Raw genomic sequence first — 21,274 nt, 5'->3', positions numbered from 1 at the left:
CAAATACGTCCAAGGCGGTGAAAAATAATTAAAAAAAGGGGGGAGGGGCGAACGCGGGAATAAAAATAACATGCGACGCTGAAAGGGAATTGACGCAACAAAGTGAAGATGGACAATGACACACAGGGCTAGAGAAGTGCAACAGTTTTGGGAAGACGGAAGAGTCGATGCCCAGGCTTCTCTCTCGCTTCTGGCAGAGCGTGTGTGTGTGTGTGTGTGTGTGTGTCTCGACTTTTCCCCTTCCACGGCGTTTGCAGCAACTATGGAGTCTTACCTGCCGATACGACGACAGGCAGTTGCCGCGAGCCTTACCCCGCCCCTGCCCTCTCTCTTGCCGTCTAGTAAGCCGCGAGCATCCCCAGAACGTCTGAGCGCGACACGGACAGGGATATGTCACGATACACCGGCGATGTGAGCAGCTTTACCACGAAGTCAAATTTCTGGAGCAGCAGTGAGGAGAAGTGCTGCCAGGTGCGCTGCAGCAGCGTTTTATGGAAAGAAGCCTCGTTGCCATTGAGGTCCACATCCCTCAAAAAATGTTTTTTCATCCGCGCTGCGCTCGCCCCCACCCCGCAGCGCATTTCCTTCTCGAGCCCGCCAATCACCGCACTGACTGCGTCCACGGAAAGCGCCTTATGATGATGCAGCTCCTCCCTTGAGTAGATCATCGAGAGGTCCTCCGCGGAGAGCACGAAGACTCCAAAGACCGGGAAGCTGCGCACGAGAAGCACACGCGTCAGATATAGCTCCTCGTAGCGGTCCCGCTTCACCTTCGCTGACTCATAGTGGTCGTGCAGCAGCTCCACCGCGAAGCTGTCGCTTGGCATCGTTGAATAAAACGCGCAGAAGAACGACTGATGGCGGTACTGCTGGATAAAGACCCACTTGAGTGAGTTGATGTCCACCTCCACGCCACTAATCACGGAGTGCACCTTCTGCGCAATGAGCTGGTTCAGCTTCAGCCGCTGCTTGTTCTGCTTGTCGCCGCCGGCCTTCACGTCTGTAATCTGGTCCAGCGCATCGAATGACTGGTTGACGAGACTCAGCGCGATGGAGGCGTACTCCGTGCGGTCACACACGTTGGCTGCTAGGGCGTTGTGCACCGCCTCAAGCCGCAGGAAGAGGGCCGGCATCTTGGAGAAGCAGTGCAGCAGCGCCGTGGGATGCACCACATACCGCTTGCGGCACCGGTGAATAGAGTCTGTCTGCTCCGCCACAAACTGCATCATGCCACGCACCATCACGGTCTCCACCTCCGCCAGCATCGCCTGACAGAAGGCGCTCTTCGACGGCAGCATGGCCTTGTCAGCCGTGGTGGAGCGGTAGGCGCGCAACATACACAAGATGGGGATGCAATACACACGATCACACTTTTCTACGAGGAAAAGCGCCAAGTCACGCAGCGTGCGAATGAGAAAAAGTTGGTGCAATGTGGTGCGGGAGGCACAGCTGGCCTCACCTTCAGGACCGCTGCCATCCATGTCGTCACCTCTGACAGAGTGGTGGTCGAAACTGTACACCGTCGATGACGCCCTGCTCCACGTCCGCCGATGATGCAACGGAACCTCACCGCCACCTCCGCCGTACCCTGCCGGAGGTGGACGAGGTGGCAGACCAATGCCCTGGCTACTCGCGCGGGAGCTCGGCGCATTGGAGCGAGGCGATAACCCTTGAAGAGTGCGTACAAGATGATTCGTATCGACGCCACCAAATAGCTCCAGCAAGGACTCTTGCCTGAGCTGCGCGCGGTCCACCGTCGCCGCATCGATGGGAGTGGCAGCGCCTGTCTTCTTGGCACCGCCCGGCAGGGTGTTGACGCTGGCACTGAAGGATTCTGCGCCACCTTGGCCGTCATCATCCTTTTCTGCTGGTTCGCTGAATAAGTCGAAGCAGCGGTTGAGAATAACCTCCTCGTGAATCACCGCTAGCACAGACGACTCCAGCGCGATCGCGAAGGCGAGATCGGGCCGTACGTACCCGCCACCGCTGGTGTGGACAGGGGTGAGGGACTTGAAGCCGCTCATCGCGGACGATTTCTCAGCTCGCACGTTCATCCGGCGCAGTGTGTTCGTGCTCTGGTACAACTCAATGGCCGACTCAGGGACAATGCCTTCCATGTCCAAATCCCCCACAGATGGGAACTGGACAGAGAGGTACGTGTGGTCTTCGTTGCCATCAACGCCAGAGGCTAGCCGACCACCAGCCCCGATGCCGTAGTCTGAGTCATTGTCAAAGTGTGTCATTCGAGGAGTGAGTGCTGGTGTTGTGAGCACGCTGCGGGAATGCATCCTCGGCGTCGCGCCGGCCTGGGCCGTCTCCATGTGCATCGACAGGGACTCCTTCCGCGACTCGGAGGAGCCGAGGAGGAAGGGGCCCCGCCAGGTGTTCACCTTCTTCACCTGCCTCTTGAGGCATTTGAAGAAGCGCGTGATCTCCAGCGCATAAACCCTCTGCATGCTCATCCGATATTTGCGTAGTGCGTTATTAAAGCCCTCCACATCAATACGCCCGAGAGCACGGATAATATCGCTTATGTTCAGCAGTTTGTGCGCCAGCTCCACGTGCAATCGCCACACAAGCGACGCATCACGACTGTACCGCGTCTTGTCCGAGAGGTACGCGGACTCGAAGTACTCGATTGTGGTCATGATGTACGACTTGGAGCGTTGTGCAATCATTCTTCGCTGTTCCAGAAAAAAGGCCTTCCTCTCCGCGACGGCGGTGATAGGGAAATCACTGTCCAGCTTCGGGTTTTGCAGTACACTCTGCATCTGCTTCATGGCTGCCGACAGCGTAGCCGCGTTGCTGCCTTCGGAGAAGAAGGCCACAAGGCTATCGTCGGGTATGGTCCGCAAGCGGCTCAGCAGCGACATCGTCGCCGGCGCGAGCTGCAGCTGGTAGCGCAGATCGGACATCATCAAATAGAGAGACTCTAGGTTCTGCTGCCGTCGTTGCAGTGTGTTATTGTCGTGCTCCACTAACTGGATGACATTCTTCTTGGATAAAAGATGAGTTGAGTACGACTCGATGCGCCGTTCCACCTCCTCCACGTCCTGGACGAGGCCCTGCAACTGCCGCTGCGCCTCGTGCCACGCAGCCTCCGAGGTGGTGAGCAGATCGAGCGATCTGAGCTCGGAACTCTTCTGACGGCGGAGGAGAACTTCCTGAAACTGCTTGATGTCGTCGAACCCGGCCCCGCCAGTGCCCATATGTCGCAACAGGTGCTCCTCCTCCTCTGTTGTGAAGACGCGTCGCTTGTCCTGACGAAGCTTTCGCACTCGCGCCGCAGCGTCGGCCTCTACCTCGGCGCCCATCGCCCCTGAGAGCACACCGTGGATAACGCTCAGCCGCTTCTCGGCGTAGGCGTCACGGCCCCTGGAGGACGATGACGGCGTCGCGCGAATGCGTCGAGTAGCGGCGACGAACATCTCTCGTTGTATGTGGGACTCGAAGCTGACAGACAACACGCCACTGGCACCAAAGTGGAAGGTTGCATCGAAGCTTCCCTCGCTCGAGATGTCGACCAACCGATCCAGGGCGAAGGCAGACTTAAGCTTCACCCGTTGCTTGTGTGAGTCTACCGTGAGGATACTGAGCGTGGCGTTACCGCTGCTACCGATGAGGTGTGACAGGATGAGCAGCCGCAGCGTCAAGGCCTTTTTTTTACTGGTGATATCAGACACCATCTCGTGGGCCACCACCTCCTCCCCACGCGAGTGAAAGATGCCGTCAAGCACGGGCTGGAGCTCTTTGTATCGGCTCATTGTGGCAATAACGCTATATATGTATATATAAGTGCGTCTGTGTGTGTGTGTGTGTGTTGTTGGTGGACGAGGGAGGGAGAGGGCCTTGTCCACACCCATGAGTGTTTTGCTGTGGTGGTGATGTAAACGCCAGAAATAAAGGGGGTATGGAGAGGGGGGAAGGCAGGGGGTGGGGGGGGTGAGGGGGAATACACACAGTGAAGCACGTCAACAAAACGCAACCAGACAAAAATTGCATCCACACACGTCACCTAAGAAGAGGGACACCCACACCAGAGGTGTAGAGGGGGGAGAGTTCACAGAGAAAGTAGGGGAGGAAACAGGAGACACCAAGCACGACTGTTGCAGGCATGACACGTAAAGTGCGCAGCTACATGCTCACGGCAGAAACAGGTCAAGTGGACATGACTCATAAGCGGAGAACCACCGCTCTCCCTCTCACAGCCACGTCCCTGCCTCATTTTCGTTCTCTCAGGATGAGAGCACAATACGCATCCTTACACGGCTGCGGAAGAGCGCACACACCACAAAGGGAAACCTCTGCCCAAAAAAAAAAGGGGGCGAAGGAAAACAAGGCAAGTATATCGCCTTCGCTCCCCCTTGCCCAAATCCTCTATGAGCTCGAGCCTGATCACCATTGCCGGCTCTAGTGACATGGAAAAGCTCGTGGTGGTGGTGGACTACTTGGGAATAGCAAGTGAACGAAAAGAAGAGAGGAAGGGGGGGGGAAGGGGGAGGGTGGCTGAATAAAAATTGCCTCAGAAGACAGAGGGAGCAGGAGGAAGCGGCAGCGGCAGCAGGAGAACCTCCTCCCAGGCTCTGCTCGGCATGAGAGGCGCCTCCTCTGCAAACAGCACCGTGCCCTTCGGGGAGCGAGGAGTCGGAAATATCAAATCATCGCAGTGGTGCTGTGCCATATCGGGTCCGCCGCGCCGACGCTCCTCGGCAATCTGAGGGTCCAGAGTCCACTTCACCTTGCCGTGCGTCACGTCGCGTAGCTCGTCCTCTGACGCTGCCGGGAAAACAGCAGCGGCACGCCCGCTGGCCTCGGAGGCTTTTCTGTCTCCATTGTCGCAAAGACGTCCAGCGGAGACGACGGCGTCGAAGACACGGTCCTGCAGAGTGTAAGTAGGGGCCAGAACGGGGTGGTGGTACTGCAGGGCATCCACCTCCAGGCGGTGAGCCTGCCGATACTCCTCAAAATCGAACACAGCCGCCTCCAATGTCGCCCGCTTCGCCTCCAGCAGCTTGGTGCTGTTCGGCCCCTCAAGCCCAGGGAGTTTCGCTGGTGCCTCATCACAAGTAACCACATCGACGTCCGGTGCAGTCGCCCGCTGATTCGTGAGGTTGGCAAGGACACCAGCCACTTTGCGAGGACACATACGGCGGTTCTTCCGAAGACCCTCAACACTCACAGCTGAGCCTAGCAATCGCCCCATCGCGTGCGCGAACTCGCTTTCCAGATCCTCCACGTGCGCCTTCATATCTTTTGGGGGGCTGTTTGGAGCACCCGGACGGTTGTGGACATTTTGCGTCGCATCGGCCGTGCCCTGGAGACCGACCCGGTTGGTCTGGAAGGGATGTAAACTCTCACTACTGATCTCCCCCTCGATTGCCGCCAGTGCCGCGGCACCTGCGGTCGACCCCTCCGCTAACACCTCTGGCCCGCCTGCACCGCTGTCCTCTGACGCTGAGTCGTGGCAGGCGGTGGTGTCAGCCGTGGAAGTGAGTGAGGTGGCGAGGTGCAGGTGATCATCGCTAAGTCCGGCCAAGCCTTCAGCAGTACTGGGCAGCACGTCCACACCAACGACTTCAGGCTCCTCAGGGCCCTGCTCTGGGTCGTACAAGATGCGCGGCTGCGACTCGGTGGCACATCGAGCTGCAGTGCCGATGTCTCTCCCCTCCACGGATTTGTCTGTGACCGCCAGCGACACGAGCGGAGGCACCGGGGGCGGCAGGCACGGCACCGTCGCTGGCTCGACGCGGCGGGCGTCCAGGTTACCCTCGTCACTATCGTCCTCGGAAGATACGCTCGTAGTCCGCAAAGACACAGATGCAGTGGAGAGACGCACAGACGGGGTCCCCTCCTCCTCACCACCACCAATGGCCTCAACATGATGACCATCCCCGCCGATAGAGACCGGCGTCAAGGCCTCCCCTGTCCCCTTTGTTGCCTCGTTCTCCGATTGCGGTGCATTTGTCAGGTTCGAAATTTCGTGGGCAGAGAGGTTGCGGTCCTCGGCGAAGCCTTCCTGCGTGAAGCTCAGCTCGTACGGGGTCGCGGACACACGCGGTTCGAGGGAGAGAGTGCTGTCTAACGGAGGGTGCGTCGGTGGACCCCCTGGTGCAGCCAACGGCAGTGGGGGCTGGTGCACTGTAGCCATTGGCTCCGCCTCGAGTGTCTTATCCACACCACCCTCTGTGCCGCTCGCATTAGCGCTTCGCAGCAAATCACACAGCGGCCATCGCCAGACATCACCAACAGATGTAACAACGAGGAGTGTGTCGTTGGAAAACAGCTGCACGCCCATCACCCCGTAACCAACGTTGAAGCGCACCAGCTCCCTCACTGGCGACTCGACGACAGCTTCACAGGCGCACAGTATCACCAGTCCAGAAATCGTACCAGCCGCCAAATAACCGCCCAGGCATGAAGCACACGCCACCTCCTCCCGTCCAAGAACGCAGTCCTGCTGGTGAGTCCAGCGCTCCGCGTGCCGTGCAGCCGGCAAGAGAGACGGAAGGGGTTGTTCTGCGGCAGCTGTGTCGCCCGAAGACCTCGTTGTAAAGACAGAGATGCGTGATCTGAGGCATATGACTAGGCTTTTGTGCAGCAACGATGCCGTTGACGGCTTTCTGAGAGCAAACACCGCCACTGCCTGGTCCAAAACGAGCGGCAGGGTCGCGTGCAGGATGCCATCCTCCAGAGAAGCCACGACACAGCGATAGTCTGCTGAGCAGCAGATAACCTGATCCCGATGGGTATTTGCACAGACAACAGTACTGTCAAAGAAGCGGGCCCTCCACAAAGGCGGCAATGGGAAGGGGGATGCACCAGAGCTAGAAGAACATCGCATGTTCCACTCTTCCGAACTCGCGCGCCAGACCGTCACCTGCCCGCTCCCCTCGCCACAGACGATGTAGTCTCCGTCACACTGCACAACACTTGGCCGGCTCCCACACGCTGCACAGAGGCGCACTTCCCCCGTCTCCACATTCGCCAAGAGAAGCTCGTTTGAGTAGGATAAGGAGTAGATGAGATGGTGCTGACAGTGGCCACGGTACTGCTGTGGCGAGGCCACGTAAAGCCCTGGCGCAAGTGAAAGGCACCGCAGAGAGGCGTCAAGGGGGATTCGGTCGAGATACGTCAAAAAAAGGCGAAACTCACCGGTGGCGGTGTCTATCAGCTGAATAAAGCCGCTCCGAGTCGTCACGGCAACATGCCCCGGCAGCAGATGCGACGCCGCGACGTGGACGACGCTCTCGCGACACGCTGCGAACAGCTCCAAAACGTCTCCGTCCTCTACAGAGTCGTTCTTGACACCGATTTCTCTGAGTTTCAGCGATGACATTCTGCGAGTGTACACATGTATGGGGATAAACGGAGTAGGTGTGTGTGTGGGTGTGTGTGTGTGTGTAAGTGCAAATTTTTTGTATCTATGACTTTATAATCAGCCTCATCAATGGAAGAGGTTCAAGAAGCAGCCACAGCAGCAGCGTGGGCGTAGGGATATGTGCGGCCGTCTACTATACGTGAGTGAAAATGGTGGAAAAAAGAAACTCTAGAGAAAACCGTATCCCTTATCGCTTCTTTTTTTTTTTTGAGGGGTTCTGAGAAGAAACCTTTCGAGAGTGTTGAGAGAATCACAGCAGCGCACGAGTGTGCCAGTGTTTACACACACACACGCAGGAGGAGAGGGGAGGGAAAGGGAAGGGAAGGGAAGAAAAAATGGCTTGGCTTACCTCTAGCCGCTTCCGTCTGTTGTTTGTCGTAGCCTTCTCTCGTAATCAATAAGTAGGATGTATGTAATGGGCGGGGGGAGGCGGATGGTTCAAGATGGGAGGAGGAGGAGGAGGAGCAGACAGAAGATGCAAAGAGGAGAAAAAAAAAGAGGAGAAAGCCAAAGGGGGGTAAAAAACCAGACAAGCGCTTTTTTGTCGTCTTACAGCACACACACTCACACACACACACACACACACACCATATAAATATATAAATATATATGTGTGTGTGTGCGTGTGCGTGTGCGTGAGTAAGCTCAAGTAAACCTATGTATTCCCTCAGCCCCCCCCCTTCCGTCCTCAGACCCTCCCAAACTTTAAATCGAAAAGTTGAGAAGATCCTCACAGGTGCACTCGACGTCTCTTTCGTTGTTATTGTTCATTACATGTCCACTTCCCCCACAAAGCAATACCGAGTTTAGACTCGACACGATCTCCCACAGGGCCTAGACACACACACACACACACACACAAACGGAATGTGATGCCAAACAACAGCAGAAGCCCCGGTAGCAGCACGCTGCCGCAACGGTGACTCAGTCCTCTGAGCGCGCAGTCCCTCCTTCAAACCCTGCTAATCCCCGTCGCGCGTCGCCCCTCGCCGAGTGTAGCCCCCCCTCCAGGTGTGCCAGCCGCCACGTGCTGCATCACTCGGGGTGCCCCAAAGGCTCCCCTCCCACCCGCAGCAATGATCAGCGAGGCCCGGCCGAGGTGCCTTCGAGTCGTGCGGGTGGTTTTCCTATCATATCGATGACGCGAACGCGTCTGCCATTGCGTGGCGCCCTAACGCAACACCACGCACGAGCGGACACTCGGCATCAGCAGGGATACACGCTCGTGGCCGTCCCCGCGTCGCTGGTGTTTCACGCTGCCACCCCCAGCAGCCGTTGATGGGGTTTGGCAGGCGGGGAATAGGGTCCGGCTTGCCTTCCCCGACAGAAAGAGAGTAGTGGACCACGCACGCACCCCCCACCCCAGTAAAAGGAGGAAAGAGAGAAGATGAGCCACACAAACAAAAGTGCCGTTGAGGGGAGTATCGAAGACACACACACACACGGGAGAGTCCTTTGGCCACCAAACGCGTTGATTTGTTGGTGCAACCATCAATAACACCGTCAGTTAAACGAAACAGAAGAGAGAATGAAGTGGCCTACACCCCTCTCGTTCTAAGCTCTTCGGCTTGGGTGTATGTGCGCGTATACGTCTGCCCGTGGCAGGCAAGGGTGAGGAGGGGGGTAGGGGGAAGAGAGAGAGGTCGGAAGCTTTTGTCAGCTCTTCTCCTCTTCCCACCCTCTCCCGCATGCCGCAACTCACAGAGATGTGTCTTGAATCTCAGCGCTCCATCGCATCGTACTTAGTTACCCTGCAGGGATGTAAGGAAGAGGGAGCTGACACTCTCTTCGTTCAAGTACTTGTCGATTACGGCCGCGATTAGAGGTGCGATTGTGAGCACCTTCAGCTTAGGGACTACTCGTTGATGTTCCTCCTGCGGGATGGAGTCCGACACCACCAACTCCTCAAGAGCGTCGCAGTTGTTGATGCGCTCCGAGCAAGGGTTCGTAAGGATGCCGTGAGTGCAGCACGCTGTCACGCGCACGGCACCCAGATCCTTGAGCAGCTCACAGGCCTTGACTAGCGTGCCGCCGGTGTCGATCATGTCGTCTACGATGATGCAGGTGAAACCGGCCACCTCGCCCACACTCTGCATTGTGTCCACCTTGCCAGCCGCGATGCGCCGCTTCACGATGGTGACAATACGACCCACTTGAAGAATATCAGCCAGCTGTTTCGCCCGCTCTACACCGCCTGCATCAGGCGAGACCACCACCACCTGATGTACGTCGAACCACGGCTGATCCCGCAGATACCGCGCAAACTCGTGCGCCATGAGCAGGTTGTCTACAGGTATGTTATCGAAAAAACCTTGAATTTGGTTCGAGTGAAGATCCAGGGAGGCAAAACGGTTTGCACCCATCTTGACGATCATGCGCGCAACCGCGGAGGCGGAAATGGGGCCGCGCAGGTCCGTCTTGCGGTCCTGGCGAGCGTACCCGAAAAAGGGGGCGATGACGGTCACACTCTTTGCATTGCTCAGACGCATTTTTCGGATCAGGAGAAGCAGCTCCATTAGCGCTGTATTAACGTCAATGATCTCGTTGCCAGTCGTGCTCTGAATGATGTAGACGTCAGCGCCAAGAACGTTCTCGTTAATGCGTACATTCACCTCACCGTTGGAGTACTGCATCACGGAGGTGTGATGGGTGTGGGTGCCCATCAGAAGCGCCACTGCCTCTGCGAGTGGGCGATTCCCATTGCCAGATACGAGGCAAAACGGGCGAGAGTGGTTACGCTTCTCTGTGTGCGGAGTCACAACGCCACTCATTGCATGCACACCCGTCATTTTACCTGGCTGGTAGAAGTACGCCTCCTCGATGCGCTTCAGCTGATCGTAAAGAAGAGAACCGGACATTTTCAATCAGGATCTCCACTACTGTGGGGGGTGAGGGAGGGGAGGAAAGGGGGGAGGGGAGGAAAAACAGAACAAAAGAAATATTCAAAAGCGTTTCGATCGAAGAAAACTGAAAAGAGACCGAGGGAATAAAAATGGGGTGGGGCTTGTGGTGGGGGGGGGGGTGGAAGGGGAGTGGAAGGGGCGGAAAATCGCGAATGTGTCTCTTGTTGTTTTTTGCTTTCCCTCTTTTTCAGTGGGTTATGTTCGGCTCGTATACTCCACTGCTCTGACTGTCCTCTCTACTTGACGCGTTATATATATGTGTGTATGTATGTACATATATTTGTCGGCCACAGGCTCCTCGTCGTCTCTCCCTCTGCTTAAATCTGCCTGCTCACTCACTCAGTTGCAGGCGCGCTTTTCCCTTTGGTATGTTTTGAATACTCTTTTTCTTTGTTCCTCCCCTCACACCGTCGTTGCGAGGCTTATTTTATTTGTTTTCGTTTTTGAATATATATATATATATGATGGATGGGTGAATTTTATCCCCCACCCCCACCCCTCGTGTAGACTGTGTGAAAGGAGGGAGGGGAGAAGGGAGGGGGGGGACGCCAGAAAAAGTAGCAGATACCGGCGAGAGCGACCGAAGAAGGGAGAGGACAAAAAGAGCGGAGAATCAAGAGAGAACGCGCACCGACTTGGATGATGGAAACGTCCTTTGGTTTTACTTTTGTTGTTGTCGCTGTGGTTGCGGTCACCCCCTCGTGGTTAGACGGAGGGGGAGAGAAGAGAAAGGGGAATGAGACACACACACACACAGACGCGTACGTGCGCAGCAAAGGAATGTTCAGCACACCGAAGGAAAGGGGGAGAGAGAGAGACAGACAGCCACAGAGAGAAAAAAAAATGGGAGAGAGAGGGGTGAAAGGAGGAGAGAGGGTTCAGGCAGTTGCACCACGCTTCCAAGGCGAAGCGTCTGACCCCTCTGGAAAAAAAGGGCGCCATTCCCACATGTGCCTGCCCAGGGGTGTTACACTTTAACTAATGTACACACACACACACACCCACGCGGAAGCTGTACTCGCACCGTCACTGCAGTGCAACACGGTAAGTACCTCAAAGGAGCCAAAGCGCATGAAGTGTCCTCCTCTCCACAAGCAAACCCCAACATCGCACCATGTCAATGTCGCGTGCATCTGTATATCCCCCCCCTCTCTCCCTCCCCCTTGTATAGCGGGGGGAGGAAGAGAGGGAAGATAATGTGGAGAGGGAAAAAAAGGAAAGAGGAAGTCGGTCATGTGTTTTTCTTTCTTGGGAATCAAGCCATGTTCTCCCCTCCTCGCTCACACCAGCCCCCCCCCTTTCTCCTCTCTCTATCCTTGGGAATGTGTGTGTGTGTGTTTCAAGAGTGCAGTTATGGAAACGGGGGGGGGGGCGCACACACACACACACACACACACAGAAGCAACTGCAGAGGGGAGAGCAACAAAAAACTATAGAGGCTGAGACAGGGAGAAGAACAAAAGAAAGAATCGTGAGTGGGGGCGGGGGACGGGCGAGGGGAGGAGGCGGGACATGCCGAAGAAGGGAGAGAGAATGGGTGAGAAGAAGGAAAAGAGATGGCACGATCCCGCATTGTAGTTTACATATGAAAGAAACATAAGGTGATCACATGCACACAGAGGGAGGAGGGAAGAAGACGAAGGGGAGTTCACTACACCGCCATATGAACATGCTGATATGACACCATCAGACAACCATGGTTGCTGCCAACGAAGGAAGGGGGGGGGAGGGTTGGTGAGACTGACAGACAGGCAGGAAAAGAGAGGAGGGGAGAGAAACCCAAAGAACGAGAGGGGCGGGGTTGACCCTTCATAAACGACGCTCATCAATGCCTCCAGGCTGCGGATTAAGCCTTTTTTGAGCAACGAGGGAAGGGGGGAGCAAAGACAAGCACGCCATCATATCCCCGCACGGCAAAAAAAAAACATCAAATGACATGAATCCACTCCCTTCTACTCTCCCCCGCCCCCCCCTCTTCTTCCTCTTCGCTACGAACCTGGGGCGGCAACAGCAGCAGCAGCAGCATCGTCGTCTGGCAGCATCGTCTCCTTCGTCATAATGTAGTATTGCTTCTGGAAAGCGTTTATGTCAACGGCGTAGGTGGTGCCGTTGTCGCGGGTTTGGGTGTAGGCCTCCGCTGGCAAACTAGGAAAGAAAAACTCTAAGAGAGAAGCCATCTCTTCCGAGGTGGGAGTGCCGGTGAGGATCTCCTCGATGCAGCGGCGCAGCTGCACTGGAGTGATGACCGTGTCGCGGTCTGGGTTCGTGAGAGAGTACAAGTCAGCCCGGCGGCCACGATAGGCACGCGGCATGGTGGACGCCAGGCGAAACATGTCCACACCTTTCCAGCATCTCGCGTCCAGGCGGGACTTCAGCTCCCGCAGCACCTTTGACCGCAGTGCACGTCTCTTGATCTCCTTCAGCTCAGCCTCCTTGCCGCCCTTGGGCATGCTGGAAATCCGTACAGCATTCGCCCCGTGCTCCCCTTTGACGGCGTCCATCCACTTCATGAAGTCCGCGGAGGTGAAAAACGCCGTGTCACGCGTGGGGGCGATGTGCGCAAAAATTAAAGCTGCGGCGTTCTTGTCTTCAGTAATCTGGAACGCCTTCATCACCTTGGCGAACTCGGGCATGCTGACAATACCGTCGCGGTCACGGTCGAGAGCTAGAAACGAGGCCACTCCAGTTCCATAGTGGGACCCAAGGTAGTTGCGCAGCTCAGAGACAAGGTGGTCCACTGTCACCATCGCCCCCGTTGCATCGGTCACCATTGCTGACTCATCAGCAGTGTCTTCTGGCACTGTCCCGGCGCAGCGAGCGAAGAAAGAAGCCGTGTTTGCATCCATTCTAAAGAGCCGCAACGCCACACCGTTCACGACGATGACCTTGCCCTCACCAAGATCGGAAAGGGTGTAGTGTGGCACCTCGCCCGGCACAGCCGGCGGTTTCGGCGCGTTGCGTGGGCCCGGTTTGGGTGGAATCTTCATCACTTTCTTCCGCTTCCACATGCAGCCACCATTGATGCCGGCCCTCGGATACGGGCTCTCAAACACCACAAACTCCTCTGACCCGGCGTAGTAGAGGACACTAAAGCGGCGCTGTTGGTCATCATGATTGGCAGGGTGGGCGAGAACAGCACGGAAACGGAGTGTGTCAGCCTGCACAACTTTCGTTGTTGCACCGGCAGAGACGGAGGAGGTGGCGAGAGAAGCGTCGGCGTCCCCGATGTCGGCAGCGCTGGCGGATGGATCCCCTACACCTCTCGAATGGCCGCCAATGGGGCTCTTTGTGAGTACATCTGTTCCGAACACCGTACTGCGTCTCTCCCCCTGGAAGTAACTCGACACGTCCACCGGCGGACGCAGAGCGACGCCGTGGCGCTCCATGAAAAATTCGCGTGTGTAGTCGTCGCAATCGTAAAGGAGAACCGAGCGGCCGAATACGTTCAGCGTCACACCGATGTCCAGATCCACGTCACGATAATACGCGTCTGGGCTACCCATGTCAGGCTCGCGTTGTCCATTTACGCGATGCGCGAACGTAAGCTCATTCACCTTGGCCACCGAACCGCACTTGGGCAACCAGCATCGCGACAGATACAGCCCTCGGCAACTCTCCGGGGAGCTCCGCCGCTGCAGAATAGCTATCGAGCTGTCCTCCACAAACAGCAACACCTCCATCTTCCGTAGCATCCCGCCAGGGATGCTGTTGCGCTCGTCGAGGATTCCGTAGAAACGGAGCACCTTTCCACCGTCACGAATGAAACGGATGGAACGCTCGACGACGTCGGCACTGTGATCCTGCGAGAGCAAGCCAAACTTGGCAGACTTGAGCCGCTCCTGATATTGGCCATACTCGGACATGAGCAGGTCATCTGGGCACCCCAACGGCTCCCCCACCTCGACGCCGAGGGCTGTGAGAAGATCCCGTGTGAAGTTGTCGCAGTCGTACAGGAAAAACTCGGTGGAGTTGAGTCGGACTGAGTGCCCCACATTGAAGAAGTTGAGGGACACGTACTCCTCGCCAGGGAACAGCTCCCGCTGCCGGGGATCAGCAATCACCTTCTGCCGTTTCAAAAAGACGCCGCCGTCTAGGCCGCTGTTGATGATTCGAGGCTCCTCAATGAGAATGGTGTCGTCCACGGGGAAAAAACTAATGACCACTTTGCGGTGCCAGAACGAGGCTGACCCCGCCTCAGGAGCCGGCTCATTGAAGAAAGCGTAGAAGCGCAGCACCTTGTCATCCAACGTCACGTGGCGCAACGCCTCAACAGTGCGAGCTTTGCGCGTGGCGGCGCTGCGGTTGAGGGGAGCAGACATCAAGGCATCGACTAACTGCTTCGCCGTGCGGCACATATCAGGTGCCGGTGCTGGGAATGTGCTGTTTTGCGTGGCAGGGAACACGCGCCTTCCGCGGAACTCCTCCTCCAGCTGCTGTGGCTTGCCTTGCTTGGCGCGAAACGCCTGGTCATTCCAGTTGTGCCCCACGCGCGGGGGCAGTAGCTGTGGATCCAAAGCGCGAACGTACTCCTTTGGGACGTTGTTCGGGTTCGCCATGGAGAGGCGGAGCTGTGGATCGCTGGACATGATGGAAACAAAAAAAAAATCAGCCCTACACCCACTGTTGTTTTTCTTTTTTGTTGAGTAGTGAGTAGTGGTGCACGGATCACGTGCGCGGGTGCTGGAAGGTGCAAAGAAAAAAAAACGGGGGTGCACTCAGTCAGATTTACGGGGGGGGGGGAGGGGGGGTCAGAAGATTTGATTTGGCGTTGACAGTTTTAGGGGTAAGGGGAGAGGAAAATTGAGAAAAGGTGGAAAAGCGACGAAGGTGTTTGCTACATGATGGGTGGAGTGTATAGCCGTGCATGAGACAAGATGCGCATGTACAAACCAAAGGGGGGGTGGTGAGACACCAAAGCGCCGGCTTGGCCACGGATGAGAGGGTCCTCCTCACAGCCTCGATATAAATACTGGAGGGAATCATGCAGCACAGTGGTGTCGTGAATACGTGAGCTTTGTCCTCCAGAGCATCAGCCGCAGACTGCCACCAACGGTGAGTGAGTGTTGCCTCCTTCCTTTTTTCTTGATCATGTTGTGTTCTGCTCGCGATCTTTGGCGTTGGTGGGAGTTGCACTGAATTGCAGAATCACATCAACATGATCAGCTTGTAAAACCAGAAGCGGCGCGACTAAGCCCGTGCGTTTCTCAGATGCCCACAACCCCCGTATACACCTATCGCCGCCACCCACCTACTCACCCGACTCGATGTCGTCCAACTGAAGCCCGGAAATAGAGGGGGGAATATATATAAGGCTATTAGTGAACTCTTTTTTTTTCCATGGCCATCCTGTCTGGCCTCTCAGGTATTGGTTGGCCCTTCTACCCTCATTCCCCCATTACACCTCCCCCCCCCCTCTTCATCCTCACGTCCACCACCTCTTCTCCTATAAAGGGGGAGGGGGGGGTGCGAGGCGACGAGGTGATGCACACCCAGCAGCATCCCCCTTTCGCTCTCGTATGTATTCCAGTTGTGTGTGTCTGTGTGTGTTTTGTGTGTGTGTCAGTGTATTTGTGCTTCACGACTTCTTGATAGAAACGCATAGAATAGACGCTTAAATTTTTTCAAATCATGCGCGCACATTACAAACTGTTATGAGAAGACTCCGCACAAACGTGTAGAGGAGAACACGCGCACATGCGCCACGGCACACGCCCTGTGCGACTTCCTTCTTCTCTCCTTAGCTCATGTCAGGCCCAGTAAGTATGTGTATGGGGTGAAGAAGGGAGATCTTTTTTTGTGGGGGGACACGTACGACAGCGAAGAAACACAAGAAATTGTGCCAATAGGGGAAAATAAAAAAGGAGGATGACACACACACACACATAAACCAGGGCCTAACAGACGCAGCACGCTACCCCTCCCCACCCCACCCCCACACCCACTCTCTCCCATCATGCTTCTTAAACGTCTTCTACAAAGAAGATAGCAAGAGGGGAAGGAAGTGGGTGAGAGAGAGCCAGTAAAAGCCGGTGTCGGAGGCTCATGTCCCTTTCGGGCATGGTTGGTGAGTCCCCCCCTTTTGCTCGTCATCACACTCTCTCTCTCCCCCTCTATTCACCTCTTTTCATGTGGGCCTTCATCCTACTCGAAAACAGACCGACTTTCGTGTCCGTCACACCATTTAATAGGGAAACATATATGGGGAAAGACACAAGGAAGAGGCGCCAAGGAAACAAAACGGAGTAGTCGCATCACTGCGCGAGAGCGTATGCCGGGGTGTGGTGTATGTGTGTGCGTGCGTGTGTGTGTGTGGAAAAAGAAGGGGTTGAGGGGCAGGGGAGCGGGAGCGGGAGAAGGAAAAGGAGAAAGCTGAAAGTGAAGTAGATGAGGTGAGGGGTGTGTATTGGTGCATATATGCGAAAATATATGAGCATATATATACAAGTATATAATATATATACAAATATATATGTATATATGTATATATGTGTATGTGTGTATGTGTGTATGTGTAACCAACAGCACATCACAAATCACAGATCACACACACCTCACCCACCTCATCTACTCTTCCTTTTACCTTCACGCAGAAGGCGCATCCCCAACCCAGCCTTGATGTTTGGTATGGTCAACAAAACTACCTTTCGCGCACGTGCCCATCTCGTCGCGTATTTTTTTTCTCTCTCCTTGTCACGATGCCCAGCGCCGCTGGTGAAGGCGGCGGCGAAGTAGAGCCAGAATAGCACCTACTGACCAAACCGAATGATGCCAGCGGATATAAGCTTGTTGATCTTTGCTGAGATGCCGGGGTCCTTCATGTACTCCTGAATGCGTGTGGGATCGTTCTGCATCTCCTTCAGCACTAGTTGCATGTAGCTATCTTGCATAATCGCCGCAATCTCAGGATCGTCCATGGCGCGGCGCGCCGCCTCATCGCTATCCTTGGACTGACCAGTGGCCATCTCCTGAATCTTCATCATGGTACGGTAGCGACCATCCTTGCAGTCCGTGTTAGTCGGGTCCACTTTGAGACCGTCATCGTAGGCCTGCAGTGCCCGGTTGTACTGCTTTGTCCAAAAGTAAGCATGACCCTTGCGCGCGTAGCCCTTCACGAAGTCGGGCTTCAGTTCAATGCATTTCTCCGCGTCCTTGAGAGCATCGTTGAAGGCGCCGAGTTTGATGTACGCGGCGGCGCGATTGCTGTAGGAGGTGTGTTCGCTGGGGTTGCGCTTGATGGCCTCCGTATACGCCGCCACGGCCTCGGGGAACCTATCCTCCTTGAAGTACTGATTGCCTTCGTCCTTCTTCTGCCTCGCAATCTCAGGGTCGATGTACGCCTCCTCCACCGCCTTTTGGTGCTCCTTCTCGCACTCCGTCAGCTTCTTGAGAGTGTCGGGGTTACGCCACTCCACAAGGGCGCGCTTGTAAAGGTCGATAGCGGCCTCGTACTTCTTCTGCTTTTGGAGGCAGAAGGCGTGCCGAGTCATAAGCTTGGCAACGATTGTATAGTCGCAGTGGTTCTCGCGACCGTGCTCGACGCCGTGCTCACACTCGGCGATGCACTTGTCATAGTCTCCCTGCTCAAAGTACACGGCCGATGCGTTCAGAATGTATAGTGTGTTCTTTGGGTCCTTCGCCTGCGCCTCCTGGTACTTCGCCAGCGCCTCCTCAAACCTCTTCGAGAGGTACAGCTTGTTACCCTCCTCTTTGAGCGCCATGGCCTCCTTCTCGTCGTCAGTGAGAGGCTTCGTCTCCTCCGACTTGGCAGTCGCGGACGCTACAGCTGCTGTCTTCGTAGCCAGACGCTCCTCCGCCTCGTCCTCGTCGTCGTTGGGAATCCTCATCCCACTCAGATACATGAGTGTCAGGGCAAACCGCTGATCTTCCATGTACAGGCGGCCCTGCGAAGGGTCTCGGATAACGGCATCCACCATTTTCACGTAGTCGGGTTGCAGCATCAGGAGGGAGAGCTTAGGATTCTCTTGAATCTTGCGGAACGCCTCCGGGGTGAAAACGCGAGCGATGGGGTCACGAGCTTCGCGTGCTTTGGCAACCTGCACGTCCTTCACGCCCTGCGCGCAGCCGCTGTTCGAAGGGTCCACCGTGAGCCCCTTTTCGTATGCAGCGATGGCATCGTCGTAGCGACGCATTCCATGGAGGGCTGCACCTCGGCGTACATAACCCTTGACCCAGTCCGGCTTGATTGAAATGCACTTGTCGGCGTCGTCTAGCGCGTCTTTATATTTTTGCATGGCTGCAAAACAGGCGGAGCGGTTACTGTAGAGGACATTGTTCTGCCCATCCAGCTGGATCGCCTTAGAGAAGTAATTCACCGCCTCCACATAGTGGCCGGCGGAGAACTCTTCGTTTCCTTTGTTCTTCAACTCGTTCGCGTCCATTAGGGGAATGGGGGAGGGGAGGGAGGGGGGAAAAAAAAGGTGCGCGAGAACTCAACTCCACGAATACCTCAACAGAACCTTTACACCGTGTGTATGAAGTAGTTCTCGCCTTGGGGAGGGAGGGAGGGAAGGAGTCTATTTAGTTAGTCTCTTTTTTTCTGGGGGGAGTGAGGAGGGGGTTGTAATGTATGAGAGAACGCTTGTGGGCTTTGAAAGTGGTTCTGTTTTAACCAACACCGGGATGGAGGCGAGCGCGGGGAGGGGGGGAGGGGGGGGTTCCAGGTGCATACACACAGACGCCCACAGACAAGAGGATAAAAAGCGAGCAACATAAGAAGGCAAAATAAGCGTGCCAGGGAGGAGGTGAGATACGAGGAAGAGAAGGATATAACATCACCGCTAGATCTTTCCACATTCTGGGGGGGGGGGAGGGGAGGGAAATAAAAAGAGAGAGGGAGGAGGAAACCTGACCGGATTAGTGTCCCCACCCCCCCCCACCCCCAGGGGCAATATAGGGTTCTTGAAAGGGGGCAACCGGTGCTGCTGATCCAACGATGCCGCCTTTGCATGTGCGGCAAATCTTTAGACACACAAGCGTACAAAACGCAGATTTTTTCTTTTTTTCATCTTTTTTCCCCGCTTCTACACCATCACTAGCACACACCCCGCAGTCAATTATATCGTTGCGCCCATCGCACCAACAACATCGCTTCCAGACCACCACAGACGAGCCACCGTGTGTGTACCCGTGTATGTTGTATGTGCATGTAGTGTTTGTGACTGAAGCGGTGTTTTCTTTTCCTCTTTTTCCCTCCTCCCCCCCATCTTGGGGGAGAGTGGGGGCCACAGAAACACACACAGAGACAGACAGGGTGCTAAAAAGTGTGTATATACATATATATACATATACACACACCTTTTTTTAATAACAACGACGGCGAAAAAAAAAAGAAAAAAGGGGGTAAAAATGATCGTAATGTGTGTGTGTACTACCTCAAAAACAATATGAAGAAAGAACGAACCAGAAGAGTGGAGAGCGACGGGGAGAGGAGTGGAGAGGGGTGGGGTGGATTGGGTGTGGGTGCTCGCTCACTCTTCTGTTCGCCGTGCCTGCGATGCTGCGCCCAGGTGCGTGTGCGGCCTCTCTCCGCTCGCCTTTACCCGCAACAAACACGCGCACACACGTGCCTTCGCGGCACTTCCTAACCTGTGTAAAACAAAAAAAAACTACGCGGTGAGAGAGTAGAAACCCCCAAAAAAAGGAAAAGAAGGTAATGGGGGAACCGACGCCGCCAATCACGCAAACGCGAAGAACTGGTGAACCAACAACGATAGGACTGAGTGACATCCGCGAATACACAACAAGTCACGCGCCGGCTCATCATCCTCTCCTCCCCCATCATATACGACGGCTTGTGTGTCGTGCAGTGGTTGGAAACAATGTGAAACACACACCCTTTAGTGAGCAGCCTTCTTCTCCACCGGCGCGTCATCGCGCTGGTGGATGCGGGCCTGTAAAGCCAGCACCTCCTTCAGGAGTCGCTCGCGGTCACCGTCTGCGGCAGACTGAGACGCTTGTGGGCTGTGAGCCGACGCCTCAGCAGCCTTGGCAGACTGGGTCTGCGCCATAATCTCACGCACCTCGTTCACAGAGCGCAGGCGCACCGGCAACAAGCGACGCTCCTCCAGCGGAGACCACCACTGGAAGCCGGAAACATCGACCTCGAGCTCAGCGCGGTCACGCACCTCAGGGCACCAGTCCATGTAACGCCACACGCCCAGCTGACCCTCCAAGTGCTTGATAGTAAGGCGCTGCATAATGGCTTCGCGAGCGAGGACAGGCTTGAAGCGCTCAAGAAGTTCAACAAGATCATCAAGACGCTTGTCCTGCACCGGCCGGCGGTACTGCTGCAGCACCGCCTCGATCTGGGCCTCATCACGCTCCATGGTGTTTGCCGCGATCGTATCATAGCGAATCCGCTTCTCATTCACGAGCTCGCGGTCCGTCACGTTGCTGTACTCCTCTTCCCAGTTGATCTGTGGTACCGGAGCGTCAGGCAGACCCTCCTGGGCGCGCTTCGCACGGTATGCGGCGAGCTTCGACTTGGCCTCTGCCTGGCGCTTCATCTGCGCGAGCTTCACCTCGTCCTCAGGGGTGTACACAACCCATTTCGCAATCTGATCAAAATCGTACTTACCATCGTCCTTGTGGTAGGACCACAGAGCGTGGCGAAGGCACCGCTCCATCAGCGCCAACTTGTCCATCGGCTGATCATCCGTGGTGGCCTTGCGCATTTTCTGCGCACCACCCAGAAGCGCCTCGATCTCTTTCTCGAGCTGTTCTATGGTGGCGGTGTGCTTGCGAGTATAGGGCACCGGTGCCTCACCCTTGTAGCGTCGGATCATCTCGATCGCGATCTTGGTGTTCTTTTTGATCTGCTTCTCCTTGGAGGCGGACGCAAACGGCACGGGAGGGAAGTACATCAGAGGCGCCGCTCCGCAGATGGAGCGAACGCACGGAGCACTCGATGTACAGGCAGTGAGACGGCGCATCGTCAAGAATTTACCTTATAGCTTACGGTTCGGTCTACTGA

General features: G+C 55.9%; 6 protein-coding genes across 6 annotated transcripts; all 6 read right to left on the bottom strand.

Annotated features, from left to right (window-relative positions):
• Nucleotides 1–338: 338 nt before the first annotated feature.
• Nucleotides 339–3,764, bottom strand: JKF63_07910 (uncharacterized protein; the record flags this gene model as incomplete). Its single annotated transcript, XM_067903838.1, has 1 exon — nucleotides 339–3,764. The coding sequence occupies one exon, from the start codon at nucleotides 3,762–3,764 to the stop codon at nucleotides 339–341; it is 3,426 nt and encodes a 1,141-aa protein (XP_067759310.1).
• Nucleotides 3,765–4,522: 758 nt separating this feature from the next.
• JKF63_07909 (uncharacterized protein) lies at nucleotides 4,523–7,336 on the bottom strand (the record flags this gene model as incomplete). Its single annotated transcript, XM_067903837.1, has 1 exon — nucleotides 4,523–7,336. The coding sequence occupies one exon, from the start codon at nucleotides 7,334–7,336 to the stop codon at nucleotides 4,523–4,525; it is 2,814 nt and encodes a 937-aa protein (XP_067759309.1).
• A 1,784-nt stretch (nucleotides 7,337–9,120) lies between these two features.
• JKF63_07908 (uncharacterized protein) lies at nucleotides 9,121–10,236 on the bottom strand (the record flags this gene model as incomplete). Its single annotated transcript, XM_067903836.1, has 1 exon — nucleotides 9,121–10,236. The coding sequence occupies one exon, from the start codon at nucleotides 10,234–10,236 to the stop codon at nucleotides 9,121–9,123; it is 1,116 nt and encodes a 371-aa protein (XP_067759308.1).
• Nucleotides 10,237–12,269: 2,033 nt separating this feature from the next.
• JKF63_07907 (uncharacterized protein) lies at nucleotides 12,270–14,867 on the bottom strand (the record flags this gene model as incomplete). Its single annotated transcript, XM_067903835.1, has 1 exon — nucleotides 12,270–14,867. One exon carries the CDS (start codon nucleotides 14,865–14,867, stop codon nucleotides 12,270–12,272), a length of 2,598 nt encoding a protein of 865 aa, XP_067759307.1.
• Nucleotides 14,868–17,027: 2,160 nt separating this feature from the next.
• On the bottom strand, nucleotides 17,028–18,680 carry JKF63_07906 (uncharacterized protein; the record flags this gene model as incomplete). Its single annotated transcript, XM_067903834.1, has 1 exon — nucleotides 17,028–18,680. One exon carries the CDS (start codon nucleotides 18,678–18,680, stop codon nucleotides 17,028–17,030), a length of 1,653 nt encoding a protein of 550 aa, XP_067759306.1.
• Nucleotides 18,681–20,138: 1,458 nt separating this feature from the next.
• On the bottom strand, nucleotides 20,139–21,233 carry JKF63_07905 (uncharacterized protein; the record flags this gene model as incomplete). Its single annotated transcript, XM_067903833.1, has 1 exon — nucleotides 20,139–21,233. The coding sequence occupies one exon, from the start codon at nucleotides 21,231–21,233 to the stop codon at nucleotides 20,139–20,141; it is 1,095 nt and encodes a 364-aa protein (XP_067759305.1).
• Nucleotides 21,234–21,274: the final 41 nt, after the last annotated feature.

This window comes from Porcisia hertigi, chromosome 8 (assembly GCF_017918235.1).
Source record: "Porcisia hertigi strain C119 chromosome 8, whole genome shotgun sequence".
Classification (NCBI taxonomy): domain Eukaryota; phylum Euglenozoa; class Kinetoplastea; order Trypanosomatida; family Trypanosomatidae; genus Porcisia; species Porcisia hertigi.
Note: the sequence above shows the minus strand (reverse complement) of the source record. Positions and strands in the feature narration are given on the sequence as shown.